Raw genomic sequence first — 15347 nt, forward strand, 5'->3', positions numbered from 1 at the left:
GCGGCTCAGAGAGCAGACAGCACCAATCAAACACCGGACACATCGAGCGGCTCAGAGAGCAGACAGCACCAATCAAACACCGGAGGACACGTCGAGCGGCTCGGTGCTCCAAACGAACCGGGAGAAACGTTGAAGAGCCACCATCGGCTCTGTACTGGTGGGATGGTCTGTTTGAGGTTAATGTAGTGACGTCACCAGGTGAGTTTACGGTAACGGGACTCTGATGGCTAACAGCTAACGGTGAGGTTAATGCTAACGTTGCTAACAGCTGTTAGCTCCATTATCTCACACTGAGATGTGATCGATATCTCAGATTCTTTTTCTTAATTAAATATTGTTTTGTATTAAATGATAAAATAATTATGTGGTATTAGATGACGTCACATATAGCAGCTGATCCAGTAAAGATGAGATGAGGTTTTTAATCATCTTTATTTATAAATAAGTAAATGAAGAAGAAACAAACACGGAAATAAGTTCATAAAATGTAAAGTTTCTATATTTTATCATTGACACAAAATGTTTCTTTACTTCAGAAACAAAAACAATTCAGATGTTGTTTTGGTCAATTTAAATGTAGAGAATTAAAATTAGATTCAGACAACAAAGAGTCGTTATAACAGAACATTTATAACATTTATAGCATTTATAATATTTATTACATTTATTAAATGTATAACCTGTCTGTGTCTCACCTGTCTGTGTTTCACCTGTCTGTGTCTCACCTGTCTGTGTGTTCACCTGTCTGTGTGTTCACCTGTCTGTGTGTTCACCTGTCTGTGTGTTCACCTGTCTGTGTGTTCACCTGTCTTGTGTCTCACCTGTCTGTGTGTTCACCTGTCTTGTGTCTCACCTGTCTGTGTGTTCACCTGTCTGTGTCTCACCTGTCTGTGTGTTCACCTGTCTTGTGTCTCACCTGTCTGTGTGTTCACCTGTCTTGTGTCTCACCTGTCTGTGTGTTCACCTGTCTGTGTCTCACCTGTCTGTGTGTTCACCTGTCTTGTGTCTCACCTGTCTGTGTGTTCACCTGTCTTGTGTCTCACCTGTCTGTGTGTTCACCTGTCTTGTGTCTCACCTGTCTGTGTGTTCACCTGTCTGTGTGTTCACCTGTCTTGTGTCTCACCTGTCTGTGTGTTCACCTGTCTTGTGTCTCACCTGTCTGTGTGTTCACCTGTCTTGTGTCTCACCTGTCTGTGTCTCACCTGTCTGTGTCTCACCTGTCTGTGTGTCTCACCTGTCTGTGTGTTCACCTGTCTTGTGTCTCACCTGTCTGTGTGTTCACCTGTCTTGTGTCTCACCTGTCTGTGTGTTCACCTGTCTTGTGTCTCACCTGTCTTGTGTCTCACCTGTCTTGTGTCTCACCTGTCTGTGTGTTCACCTGTCTTGTGTCTCACCTGTCTGTGTGTTCACCTGTCTTGTGTCTCACCTGTCTTGTGTCTCACCTGTCTTGTGTCTCACCTGTCTTGTGTCTCACCTGTCTTGTGTCTCACCTGTCTGTGTGTTCACCTGTCTGTGTGTTCACCTGTCTGTGTTCTCACCTGTCTGTGTGTTCACCTGTCTTGTGTCTCACCTGTCTGTGTGTTCACCTGTCTGTGTGTTCACCTGTCTTGTGTCTCACCTGTCTGTGTGTTCACCTGTCTGTGTGTTCACCTGTCTTGTGTCTCACCTGTCTGTGTGTTCACCTGTCTGTGTGTTCACCTGTCTGTGTCTCACCTGTCTGTGTGTTCACCTGTCTTGTGTCTCACCTGTCTGTGTGTTCACCTGTCTGTGTGTTCACCTGTCTTGTGTCTCACCTGTCTTGTGTCTCACCTGTCTGTGTGTTCACCTGTCTTGTGTCTCACCTGTCTTGTGTCTCACCTGTCTTGTGTCTCACCTGTCTGTGTGTTCACCTGTCTTGTGTTCACCTGTCTTGTGTCTCACCTGTCTGTGTCTCACCTGTCTTGTGTCTCACCTGTCTTGTGTCTCACCTGTCTTGTGTGTTCACCTGTCTTGTGTGTTCACCTGTCTGTGTGTTCACCTGTCTGTGTGTTCACCTGTCTGTGTCTCACCTGTCTGTGTGTTCACCTGTCTGTGTCTCACCTGTCTTGTGTCTCACCTGTCTTGTGTCTCACCTGTCTGTGTGTTCACCTGTCTTGTGTCTCACCTGTCTGTGTGTTCACCTGTCTTGTGTCTCACCTGTCTTGTGTCTCACCTGTCTGTGTGTTCACCTGTCTTGTGTCTCACCTGTCTTGTGTCTCAGGTGTCAGTGATGCTGCAGCTCCCCCTGGTGGTGACGGCTCAGGTGGACCTGGTCCTGCTGCTGGTCTTCCTGCTGGCCTTGTGGACCAGACTGAGCCACCTCAGCTACCCCAATGCTGTGGTGTGAGTTTGTTTGTTTTACACACCTGGTCACCCGGGCTCACACACCAGACTGTCTCACCTGTCTCCATGATGTTTGTGTTGTACAGGTTCGATGAGGTGTACTACGGTCAGTTCGTGTCTCTCTACATGAAGAGAGTCTTCTTCATCGATGACAGCGGGCCGCCGCTCGGTCACATGATCCTGGGCCTCGGAGGTCAGTTACCGCGACAACCGCTCTATGATGTTACCTGTGTGTCAGACACATGTGTGATGATGTCATTAATGTGTTTGTTGCAGCGTACCTGGGAGGATTTGATGGGAACTTTGTGTGGAACAGAATTGGAGCAGGTAGGAACACCAGTTACTGTACCACAACCGGTTTAGTTGTAACCAGTTTAAACCAATTTAAACTAGTTTGAACACCACTTTAAACCATTTTAGTTTGAACAAGTTTAAATCAGTTTGAACCAGTTTGAACCGGTGTGTTTGTCCGACAGAGTATCCCAGCAGTGTGAGTGTGTGGACTCTGCGTCTGCTGCCGGCTCTGTGTGGAGCTCTCTGTGTTCCTCTGGTTTACCTGCTGACTCTGGAGCTCAAGTTCTGTCACCTGACGGCTCTGGGAGCTTCAGCTCTGCTGCTGCTGGGTGAGTCAACAATAAAGAACACAATAAACAACGCAATAAACATCGCAATAAACAACGCAATAAAGAACACAATAAACAACGCAATAAACATCGCAATAAACAACGCAATAAAGAACACAATAAAGAACAATAAACAACGCAATAAAGAACGCAATAAACAACGCAATAAAGAACACAATAAAGAACAATAAAGAACGCAATAAAGAACGCAATAAACAACGCAATAAAGAACACAATAAAGAACACAATAAAGAACGCAATAAACAACGCAATAAACAACGCAATAAAGAACACAATAAAGAACGCAATAAACATCGCAATAAAGAACACAATAAAGAACAATAAAGAACACAATAAAGAACGCAATAAACAACGCAATAAAGAACACAATAAAGAACGCAATAAACATCGCAATAAACATCGCAATAAACATCGCAATAAACAACACAATAAAGAACACAATAAAGAACAATAAACATCGCAATAAACATCGCAATAAAGAACACAATAAAGAACACAATAAACATCGCAATAAACAACGCAATAAACAACACAATAAACAACACAATAAAGAACAATAAACATCGCAATAAACATCGCAATAAACAACACAATAAACATCGCAATAAACAACGCAATAAACAACACAATAAACAACACAATAAAGAACAATAAACATCGCAATAAACATCGCAATAAACAACACAATAAAGAACACAATAAACATCGCAATAAACATCGCAATAAAGAACACTAAACATCGCAATAAAGAACACAATAAAGAACACAATAAAGAACAATAAACATCGCAATAAACAACGCAATAAACAACACAATAAACAACACAATAAAGAACACAATAAACAACGCAATAAACGCAATAAACAACGCAATGAACTACGCAATAAACAGCGCAATAAACAACGCAATGAACAACACAATGAACTACGCAATAAACATCGCAATAAACATCGCAATAAACAACGCAATAAAGAACAATAAACATCGCAATAAACAACGCAATGAACAACGCAATGAACTACGCAATGAACATCGCAATGAACATCGCAATGAACGCAATAAACAACGCAATGAACAACGCAATGAACATCACAATGAACATCGCAATGAACGCAATAAACATCGCAATGAACGCAATAAACATCGCAATAAACGCAATAAACATCGCAATAAACGCAATAAACATCGCAATAAACGCAATAAACGCAATAAACATCGCAATAAACGCAATGAACATCGCAATGAACATCGCAATAAACATCGCAATAAACATCACAATGAACACAATAAACATCGCAATAAACACAATAAACATCGCAATGAACAACGCAATAAACATCGCAATGAACAACGCAATAAACATCGCAATGAACAACGCAATAAACATCGCAATGAACAACGCAATAAACATCGCAATGAACAACGCAATAAACATCGCAATGAACATCGCAATAAACATCGCAATAAACACAATAAACATCGCAATAAACACAATAAACATCGCAATAAACACAATAAACATTGCAATAAACAACACAATAAACATTGCAATAAACACAATAAACATCGCAATAAACACAATAAACATCGCAATAAACACAATAAACATCGCAATAAACACAATAAACATCGCAATAAACACAATAAACATCGCAATAAACAACACAATAAACATTGCAATAAACAACACAATAAACGGCGTAACAAACGGCGCAACAAACGACAAATATCACAATAAACAACAACACAACAAACGACACAATAAACAATACAATACAACACAACAAACATCACAACAAACATGTGTTCAGAGTCTAACTGACTGCGGTGCGTTTAGGGACTGACGTGTAATGTTGTTTTCCAGAGAACTCTCTGATCGTCCAATCCCGGTTCATGTTACTGGAGTCTCTCCTCATCTTCTTCGTCCTATTGGCCGTCTTCTCCTACCTGAGGTTCCACAACGATCCTCACAGGTGAGACTCTCCTTCAACGGACTGACCTGACACTGCCCTCAGTCATGTGACTCTGTGACCTTTGACCCTCAGCTGGTTCAGATACTGTTGGCTGCTGCTGTCTGGAGCCTCATGTGCTGCAGCTGTGGGGTGAGTGTGTGTGTGTGTGTGTGTGTGTGTGTGTGTGTGTGTGTGTGTGTGTGTGTGTGTGTGTGTGTGTGTGTGTGTGTGTGTGTGTGTGTGTGTGTGTGTGTGTGTGTGTGTGTGTGTGTGTGTGTGTGTGTGTGTGTGTGTGTGTGTGTGTGTTAATGGATGTATGTGTGTGAGAGTCTGTGTGTGTTAATGTGTGTATTGTGTGTATTTGTTAACAGGGTGAAGTATATGGGTGTGTTCTCCTACCTGATGCTGGTGGGCGTGGCCTCTCTACACACCTGGAACCTGATTGGAGACAGAACTGTCAGTCACGTGAGTCCAGATGTACACAGACAGAAGATCAGTTTATTGATCACTCAGTCTGTTGATTGGTTTCAGCTCATTAGTGATGTCACCAGGTGGTGATGCGTTTGTGACGCTGCAACATCTGAACATCAAACTTTATAATACAAGACAGTTAAAGGAGTGTGTGTGTGTGTGTGCGTGCAGCTGAGTGTGTGTGTGCAGTGTGTGTGTAGGGTTGTGTGTCTGTTGGTGGTTCCGGTTCTCCTCTATGTGTTCTGGTTCTACGTCCATCTGACTCTGCTGTATCGGAGCGGACCACATGACCAACTGATGAGCTCCTCCTTCCAGGCCAGTCTGGAGGTAACACACAAACACATACACACAAACATGAACACACACACACACAAACATGAACACACACACACACAAACATGTACATGAACACACACACATATACACACACACGCACACATATACACACACACACGCACACATATACACGCACACACAAACATGAACACACACACACAAAAACATAAACACACACACACAAAAACATGAACACACACACACACAAACATGAACACACACAAACATGAACACACACACACAAAAACATAAACACACACACACAAAAACATGAACACACACACACACAAACATGAACACACACACACACAAACATGAACACACACACACACAAACATAAACACACACACACAAAAACATGAACACACACACACACAAACATGAACACACACACACACACACGAACATGAACACACACAAACATGAACATGAACACACACACACACACACGAACATGAACACACACACACACAAACATGAACACACACACACGAACATGAACACACACAAACACAAACATGAACACACACACATGAACATGAACACACACACACATACACACACACACACACACCTAAACATGAACACACACACACACACACACACAAACATGTACATGAACACACACACATATACACACACACACGCACACATATACACGCACACACAAACATGAACACACACACACAAAAACATAAACACACACACACAAAAACATGAACACACACACACAAAAACATAAACACACACACACAAAAACATGAACACACACACACACAAACATGAACACACACACACACACAAACATGAACATGAACATACACACACAAACATGAACACACACACACACACATACACAAACATGAACATGAACACACACACACACACACAAAAACATGAACACACACACACACACACCTGAACATGAACACACACACACACACACAAACATGAACATGAACACACACACACACACACCTGAACATGAACACACACACACACACACAAACATGAACATGAACACACACACAAACATGAACACACACACACACACACAAACATGAACATGAACACACCCAAACATGCATACATATAATACATAGATATGTATGTATTATATGTATGCATACATACATACGTACGTACGTACGTATGTATGTATGCATACATATATACATACACACATACATACATACATACATACGTACGTATGTATGTATGTATGTATGCATACATACGTACGTACGTATGTATGTATGTATGTATGTATGTATGTATGTATGCATACATACATACATACACACACACATACATACATACATACATACGTATGTATGTATGCATACATATAATACATACATATCTATGTATTATATGTATGCATGTATGCATACATATAATACATACATATCTATGTATTATATTTATGCATGTGTGTATTATATGATTGATTGTCTGCTTGTCTGTCTTCAGGGCGGTCTCTCCAGAATCACTCAGGGTCAGCCTCTCGAAGTGTCTTACGGCAGTCAGGTGACTTTAAGAAGCTCCGCCTCCCAACCAATCCCCTGCTGGCTCCACTCGCACAAAGCCAACTACCCAATCAGGTGCTGGCAGGTCACACGGACACAGCAGCCAATCAGAAAGCTGCCGGTTCAAGTTTGAATAACAGGACTTCCTGTTTCACGTTCAGGTATGAAAATGGGCGGGGCAGCTCTCACCAGCAGCAGGTCACCTGTTATCCTTTCAAAGACGTCAACAACTGGTGGATCGTCAAAGACCCCGGCAGGTGGGTCACCTGTCTGTCCCCGGGCATGCTGGGATATGTAGTCCCTGTCTAAGCTGTCTGTCTCTCTGTCCCACAGACAGGAGCTCGTGGTCAGCAGTCCTCCTCGACCTGTCCGTCACGGTGACGTCATCCAGCTGGTCCATGGAATGACCTCACGCTTCCTCAACAGGTAACCCGCTCACCTCAGTCAGCCAACATTACCCATGAGCCTCAGCTGCAGCTCAGTCACGAGGGGGCGGAGTCAGAGAACAAACAGGAAGTCACAGGAACGCTGAAGCCAGGGCCCCGTTCCTCGTAGTGGTTCACTAAGTCGATCAAATGTCCTGTTAGCAGCTTAAACTAACGAGATGATTGAAGTCAGGCTCTCGGTTTCTCCGAGGCTGATCCTCTCAAACAGTCTCGTTAATGCGACCCAGACGATCAGGATCAGGATGATTGCGCGTGCCCGTCCTACTTCTAAAGGGGGAAGCGTGGATCACAGAAACCATGATGTTCTAACAGTCCAATGTGAAATAAAGTCACAGAAAGAGCCTCTTTGTTCTCCGCTGACGAGCAGGAGATGATCATGAACGTCAAGACCGTAATCACAGCAAAATATAACAGCGGCACCGCTGAGAGGACCGGACAAGAAGCACGGCAACACAATGTCCAGAAGGTCTCCAGAAGCTCTGTAAAGAAATGTTCACTCGAGACTGGTGTAAACATCATTCATCATTGGACATTTGTTCTTTGCAGAGAAGGAGACGGGGTTGATTCACATACAGAATGTACATCAAGACCGAAGATCTGTCTCCGAGTCTCTGGTGTTTATACTCAGTAAACAACATGCAGTGGGCTGCACAGGGTAACACACACAGGCGTCTACGGACATCTGGACACTTTAACTCTTCGTTCTAGTACAAAGGTCACTTTCTATCGCAAACGCTTTCTACAAGTTTGTTATCATTCTTATTCAGGACAAACGGCTGAAGTGTTCTTTCGGCAATCAACTGCTTCTTAATAGACTAAACATTTGCTGAAGACCGAGTGTCAGTGAAAGTTCGCACAAGGACACAGGCCTTAAACACTACAGAGGAGATGAGCTTCTGTTAAATGTAGAACATTCTTTAATCATTTAAACGCATACTAATTGGTCATTTAGATTTTTCCCAACAATAAATGATTCCTTGTGGGCAGAATGGACAGCGCTCGTACAGGAAGTCATCGTGATGTGATGACGGATCTTGGCGATGTGGAAGAAGTCTCTCCCTATAAAACGCTCATCTAACTAATATCCTCCTTCATCAGTGGATCTATGAGGAAGGAGCTGCACATTAATGCAACAGAGGCTTCTTAGTTTGCTCCGCTGCTTTTAAGGATCACGTGTGTCTCACTTTACATGCATTTCATCAACTCCCGTATAACCCCCAGTATATGCGCAAGCGCATCAGACTACCGTATGTGACGGGAGCGGCCATGTTTTCCGGGGGAGTGGCAGCTTATCCAGCTCCCTTCAGTTAGCCTGCGCTGGAGCAGGTTCCAGCTTATGGATGTGTTGCCATGGTGATTTTGCCAAACTTGCTTCGTGGAACCAAAAAGCCTGACTTATGTCATCTTATCCTGAAAAGTATCCGGCTAACTCTGTTAGACACGCACGAGGAACGGGGCGCTGGAAGTCTAACTTCACATATGTATTATTATTATTGTTTTACAGAGTGGAAGAAAGTTTGATGTTTCTACAAACACTGATAACGTGTGTGTGTGTGTGTGTGTGTGTGTGTGTGTGTGTGTGTGTGTGTGTGTGTGTGTGTGTGTGTGTGTGTGTGTGTGTGTGTGTGTGTGTGTGTGTGTGTGTGTGTGTGTGTGTGTGCGTGTGTGTGTGTGTAGTCATGATGTAGCAGCTCCCATGAGTCCTCACTCTCAGGAAGTGTCAGGTTACATCGACTTCAACGTTTCCATGGCAGCACAGAACCTCTGGAGAGTGGTGAGCACACATATGTTAACATCGTGGTACAGTAGGTGTGTTGACATCAGGGTAGGAAATTTACATATTTTTTTGGGGGCAATTTTTGCCCCCACTGACTGAAATCCAGGGCATTTTCAAAAAATTGGGGGCACTTTTTGAAACTTGTGAAATAACATTTAACCTTTGTTCAAAATAATAAATATACTTAATTCGGCTTACAGTATATGAGCAAGTGTCATCAAATGGCAACAATAAGACTATTAGGCAGTAGTCTACAGATTCAAAGTGTTTTCTCAGATTTATTTAACAAAAAACAAACATAAACATGGTTGGATTGATTTTCATGCGGGCCCACTTGATGTTGTTGACATCGTGGTACAGTAGGTGTTGACATCGTGGTACAGTAGGTGTTGTTGACATCGTGGTACAGTAGGTGTTGACATCGTGGTACAGTAGGTGTTGACATCGTGGTACAGTAGGTGTTGTTGACATCGTGGTACAGTAGGTGTTGACATCGTGGTACAGTAGGTGTTGACATCGTGGTACAGTAGGTGTTGACATCGTGGTACAGTAGGTGTTGTTGACATCGTGGTACAGTAGGTGTTGACATCGTGGTACAGTAGGTGTTGACATCGTGGTACAGTAGGTGTTGACATCGTGGTACAGTAGGTGTTGACATCGTGGTACAGCAGGTGTTGACATCGTGGTACAGCAGGTGTTGACATCGTGGTACAGTAGGTGTGTTGACATCGTGGTACAGTAGGTGTGTTGACATCGTGGTACAGTAGGTGTTGTTGACATCGTGGTACAGTCGGTGTTGTTGACATCGTGGTACAGTCGGTGTTGTTGACATCGTGGTACAGTCGGTGTTGTTGACATCGTGGTACAGTAGGTGTTGACATCGTGGTACAGTAGGTGTTGTTGACATCGTGGTACAGTAGGTGTTGTTGACATCGTGGTACAGTAGGTGTTGACATCGTGGTACAGTAGGTGTTGTTGACATCGTGGTACAGTCGGTGTTGACATCGTGGTACAGTAGGTGTTGTTGACATCGTGGTACAGTCGGTGTTGACATCGTGGTACAGTCGGTGTTGACATCGTGGTACAGTAGGTGTTGTTGACATCGTGGTACAGTAGGTGTTGTTGACATCGTGGTACAGTAGGTGTTGTTGACATCGTGGTACAGTCGGTGTTGACATCGTGGTACAGTCGGTGTTGACATCGTGGTACAGTAGGTGTTGACATCGTGGTACAGTAGGTGTTGACATCGTGGTACAGTAGGTGTTGACATCGTGGTACAGTCGGTGTTGACATCGTGGTACAGTCGGTGTTGACATCGTGGTACAGTAGGTGTTGACATCGTGGTACAGTAGGTGTGTTGACATCGTGGTACAGTAGGTGTGTTGACATCGTGGTACAGTCGGTGTTGACATCGTGGTACAGTCGGTGTTGACATCGTGGTACAGTCGGTGTTGACATCGTGGTACAGTAGGTGTTGTTGACATCGTGGTACAGTAGGTGTTGTTGACATCGTGGTACAGTAGGTGTTGTTGACATCGTGGTACAGTAGGTGTTGTTGACATCGTGGTACAGTCGGTGTTGACATCGTGGTACAGTAGGTGTTGACATCGTGGTACAGTCGGTGTGTTGACATCGTGGTACAGTAGGTGTGTTGACATTGTGGTACAGTAGGTGTGTTGACATCGTGGTACAGTAGGTGTTGACATTGTGGTACAGTAGGTGTGTTGACATCGTGGTACAGTCGGTGTTGACATCGTGGTACAGTAGGTGTTGACATTGTGGTACAGTAGGTGTGTTGACATCGTGGTACAGTAGGTGTTGACATTGTGGTACAGTAGGTGTGTTGACATTGTGGTACAGTCGGTGTTGACATCGTGGTACAGTAGGTGTTGACATCGTGGTACAGTCGGTGTGTTGACATCGTGGTACAGTAGGTGTGTTGACATTGTGGTACAGTAGGTGTGTTGACATCGTGGTACAGTAGGTGTTGACATTGTGGTACAGTAGGTGTGTTGACATCGTGGTACAGTCGGTGTTGACATCGTGGTACAGTAGGTGTTGACATTGTGGTACAGTAGGTGTGTTGACATCGTGGTACAGTAGGTGTGTTGACATCGTGGTACAGTAGGTGTTGACATTGTGGTACAGTAGGTGTGTTGACATCGTGGTACAGTCGGTGTTGACATCGTGGTACAGTAGGTGTTGACATTGTGGTACAGTAGGTGTGTTGACATTGTGGTACAATCGGTGTTGACATTGTGGTACAGTAGGTGTGTTGACATCGTGGTACAGTCGGTGTTGACATCGTGGTACAGTAGGTGTGTTGACATCGTGGTACAGTAGGTGTTGTTGACATCGTGGTACAGTAGGTGTGTTGACATCGTGGTACAGTAGGTGTGTTGACATTGTGGTACAGTAGGTGTGTTGACATCGTGGTACAGTAGGTGTGTTGACATCGTGGTACAGTAGGTGTGTTGACATCGTGGTACAGTAGGTGTTGTTGACATCGTGGTACAGTAGGTGTGTTGACATCGTGGTACAGTAGGTGTGTTGACATTGTGGTACAGTAGGTGTTGTTGACATCGTGGTACAGTAGGTGTGTTGACATCGTGGTACAGTAGGTGTTGTTGACATCGTGGTACAGTAGGTGTGTTGACATCGTGGTACAGTAGGTGTGTTGACATCGTGGTACAGTAGGTGTGTTGACATCGTGGTACAGTAGGTGTGTTGACATTGTGGTACAGTAGGTGTGTTGACATTGTGGTACAGTAGGTGTGTTGACATTGTGGTACAGTAGGTGTGTTGACATTGTGGTACAGTAGGTGTGTTGACATCGTGGTACAGTAGGTGTGTTGACATCGTGGTACAGTAGGTGTGTTGACATCGTGGTACAGTAGGTGTGTTGACATCGTGGTACAGTAGGTGTTGTTGACATCGTGGTACAGTAGGTGTGTTGACATCGTGGTACAGTAGGTGTGTTGACATCGTGGTACAGTAGGTGTTGTTGACATCGTGGTACAGTCGGTGTTGTTGACATCGTGGTACAGTAGGTGTGTTGACATCCTGTCTCTTTGCAGGACATCTCTAACAGGGAGGCGGAGTCCGAGTCCTGGAAGACGATCCAGTCTGAGGTTCGATTGGTTCACGTCAACACCTCAGCTGTCCTCAAGGTACTGACAGGAAGTAAACACCTATGACAGAACTGTTTCCTCTGACCATATAAGGCTTGATGACGTGTGTGTGTGTGTGTGTCTGCAGATGAGCGGTGTGTCTCTTCCAGACTGGGGTTTCCGTCAGTTGGAAGTCGTTGCAGAGAAACTGTTTAAAGCTCACAGCAGCAGTTTGGGATGGACCGTCGAGGAGCACCGATATGGAACCAGTACGACCTCTGACCCTAACATCAGACTGTCTCTAGTGTTCTCACCCTTTAATGTGTGAATGTCTGTGTGCAGGTCAGGAGCAGAAGGAGAGGGAGGCAGAGCTTCATTCACCGACTCATATTGACGTGGACAGAAAAATGTCATTCTGGGCCAAATTTCTGGAGCTTCAGGTGTGACAGTGAACGCATCATCGCGTTATTATCCAATCAGATCGCTGCTTTACTGCTGTGATTGTGTCGTCATGTGAAACCAACACAGTTCATAAGACCGCCGTGATGATGTCATGTTGTGTTGTCATGACAGTGGAAGATGCTGACAGTGAAACAGGAAGACTCTGAGCACAAATACAGCTCCTCCCCTCTGGAGTGGGTCACCATGGAAACCAACATCGCATACTGGCTCCACCCCTCTACCAACGTAACACACACACACACACACATAATCACACACTGACACACACACACACACACACACAGACACACACGCACACTGACACACACACACACATTGACACACACACACACACAATCACACACACACACACACACAATCACACACACACACACACACACACACCTACACGCTCTCTGTTCTGTCATGTGATTGGCTCTCTGTCACAGGCTCAGATCCATCTGATTGGTAACCCGGTGTCGTGGGGCGTGGCCAACCTCAGCCTGCTGGCCTATCAGCTGCTGGCAGCCGTCTACCTGCTGAGGAGGAGGCGGGGCTTCAAAGACCTCCCTGATGGTACACACACACACAGACACAATGTATGTTTTCTCCGATTGTGAACCAACATGTAATAATATCTAATGACGGTGTGTGTGTGTGTGTGTGTGTGTGTGTGTCTCCAGGTGTGTGGGATCAGTTTGTGTGTCTCGGCTGTGTGTGTGTTGGTGGTTGGTTGGTGAACTTTGTTCCGTTCCTCCTGATGGAGAAAACTCTCTTCCTGTATCACTACCTGCCGGCTCTCTGCTACCTGCACCTGCTGAGCCCTGCCCTGCTGGAGCACACACACACACACCTGCTCAGGTAACCACCCACACACCTGTGTGCCCTCACACACTATCTATTCTGTGTTACTGTCGGTGCATTAGTCAGTAAAGTTGATGTGTGTGTGTGTGTGTGTGTGTGCAGCAGAGCGACACACCGCCGTGTTCTGTGTGTGTGCGTGTCGGCCGTCTTGACGTCCGTCTTCCTGTCCTACCGAACCTTCAGCCCTCTGACCTACGGGACACCTGAGCTATCAGCCAATCAGCTGCAAGCACTCAAGTGGAGACACTCCTGGGACATCCTGTACCGCCGCCGCTAGACAGACAGGTAGAGAGAGACAGAGACAGACAGAGAGAGAGACAGACGGGCAAGCAGGCAGAGAGAGACAGAGACATACAGACAGGTAGAGAGAGAGACAGGCAGGCAGGCAGAGAGAGACAGAGACAGACGGGCAGGCAGGCAGAGAGAGACAGAGACAGACGGGCAGGCAGGCAGAGAGAGACAGAGACATACAGACAGGTAGAGAGAGAGACAGAGACATACAGACAGGTAGAGAGAGAGAGACAGGCAGGCAGGCAGAGACAGACAGACAGAGAGAGAGACAGACGGGCAAGCAGGCAGAGAGAGACAGAGACAGACAGCTCGAGGGACTTCCTGAAGGTGTTTGTGTGATGTCAGAGATGATGCCATGTTGGAGGAGGAGCTTCAGTCCTCTGAATCAAGTCACAATTCAAACAGCACAAGATTCTCCCACAATGCAATGCACAAAGAGAGGAGGAGTGTGACATCACACGCATCACTTCCTGTTTGAAATGTGTACAATTAAACACTTCATTTTCTAAATCAAAATAAAAGCTTTTTCTTTTATTTTGAAATGTTAAAATGTGGTTTATTGTGAAGATGATGAAACAAGCTACTGAGCAGCTGTAGACCTGATCAGACTGAATCTGATGAATCAGGAGCAGCTGGTTTGAAGAATCACAAAATAATATAAAGTTTGACTCTGATTGTTGGTTATTATTCATTATTTTAATTTTAAGATGCAGTAAAATAAGTTGAATCTGATTCAAACTTTTTAGTTTCTTCTACAAACGCTGACACACTTTTTGTATATTTGTCTTCATGTTTTCTTTCTTAATAATATTTTTAAAAACGTTTCTGCAGGTTCAATCAGTTAACATAGATAGATGGATACGTTATTCATCCCCAGGGGGACATCTGCATGTTACAGCAGCAAGACGGGGGCGTGTGTGTTTACATACGTGACGTGTGGTGCCGAGACGCTGTGGTAGTATGCAGACACTGTTCACCACTGGTGGAGTTTGTGATCATAAAGTGCCGTCCTTTCTACCTGCCGAGGGAATTTAATGCAGTCTTGCTAGTTGCAGTATATATCCCTCCAACCTCCAACAACAGTGACAGGAGTGCGGCACTCTGTGAACTGCATCATGCCATCAG

The 15347-nt window shown here is 44.7% G+C and overlaps 1 protein-coding gene across 3 annotated transcripts; it reads left to right on the forward strand.

The window, feature by feature from the left end:
• Positions 1 to 73: 73 nt before the first annotated feature.
• Positions 74 to 14744, forward strand: pomt1 (protein-O-mannosyltransferase 1). 3 transcript variants are annotated; one of them, XR_013772028.1, is made up of 21 exons: positions 74 to 198; positions 2240 to 2361; positions 2448 to 2554; positions 2638 to 2688; positions 2838 to 2984; positions 4870 to 4978; positions 5051 to 5107; positions 5329 to 5422; positions 5600 to 5755; positions 7238 to 7368; positions 7455 to 7550; positions 7627 to 7719; positions 9417 to 9513; positions 12594 to 12686; positions 12775 to 12895; positions 12969 to 13066; positions 13200 to 13313; positions 13517 to 13643; positions 13751 to 13928; positions 14034 to 14408; positions 14439 to 14744. XR_013772028.1 is itself a non-coding variant. In XM_079269634.1 (20 exons), exons 2-20 carry the CDS (start codon positions 2249 to 2251, stop codon positions 14206 to 14208), a joined length of 2157 nt encoding a protein of 718 aa, XP_079125760.1. In that variant the 5' UTR covers positions 74 to 198; positions 2240 to 2248; the 3' UTR covers positions 14209 to 14744. The 3 variants fall into 3 exon arrangements, 2 of the variants coding, with proteins under 2 accessions (XP_079125760.1, XP_079125761.1); XM_079269634.1 differs by having other exon boundaries at positions 14034 to 14744; XM_079269635.1 differs by having other exon boundaries at positions 14037 to 14744.
• Positions 14745 to 15347: the final 603 nt, after the last annotated feature.

This window comes from Melanostigma gelatinosum (genome assembly GCF_949748355.1).
Source record: "Melanostigma gelatinosum genome assembly, chromosome: 6".
NCBI classification, from domain to species: Eukaryota; Metazoa; Chordata; class Actinopteri; order Perciformes; family Zoarcidae; genus Melanostigma; species Melanostigma gelatinosum.

Excerpts from the sequence above, each read along its gene's own strand:
- pomt1 (XM_079269634.1), top strand. The coding sequence starts at position 2,249 with ATGCTGCAGCTCCCCCTGGTGGTGACGGCTCAGGTGGACCTGGTCCTG. Across the intron at positions 2,362-2,447 it reads AGCTACCCCAATGCTGTGGT|GTTCGATGAGGTGTACTACG; the intron begins GTGAGTTTGTTT and ends TGTGTTGTACAG. Across the intron at positions 13,644-13,750 it reads CTTCAAAGACCTCCCTGATG|GTGTGTGGGATCAGTTTGTG; the intron begins GTACACACACAC and ends GTGTGTCTCCAG.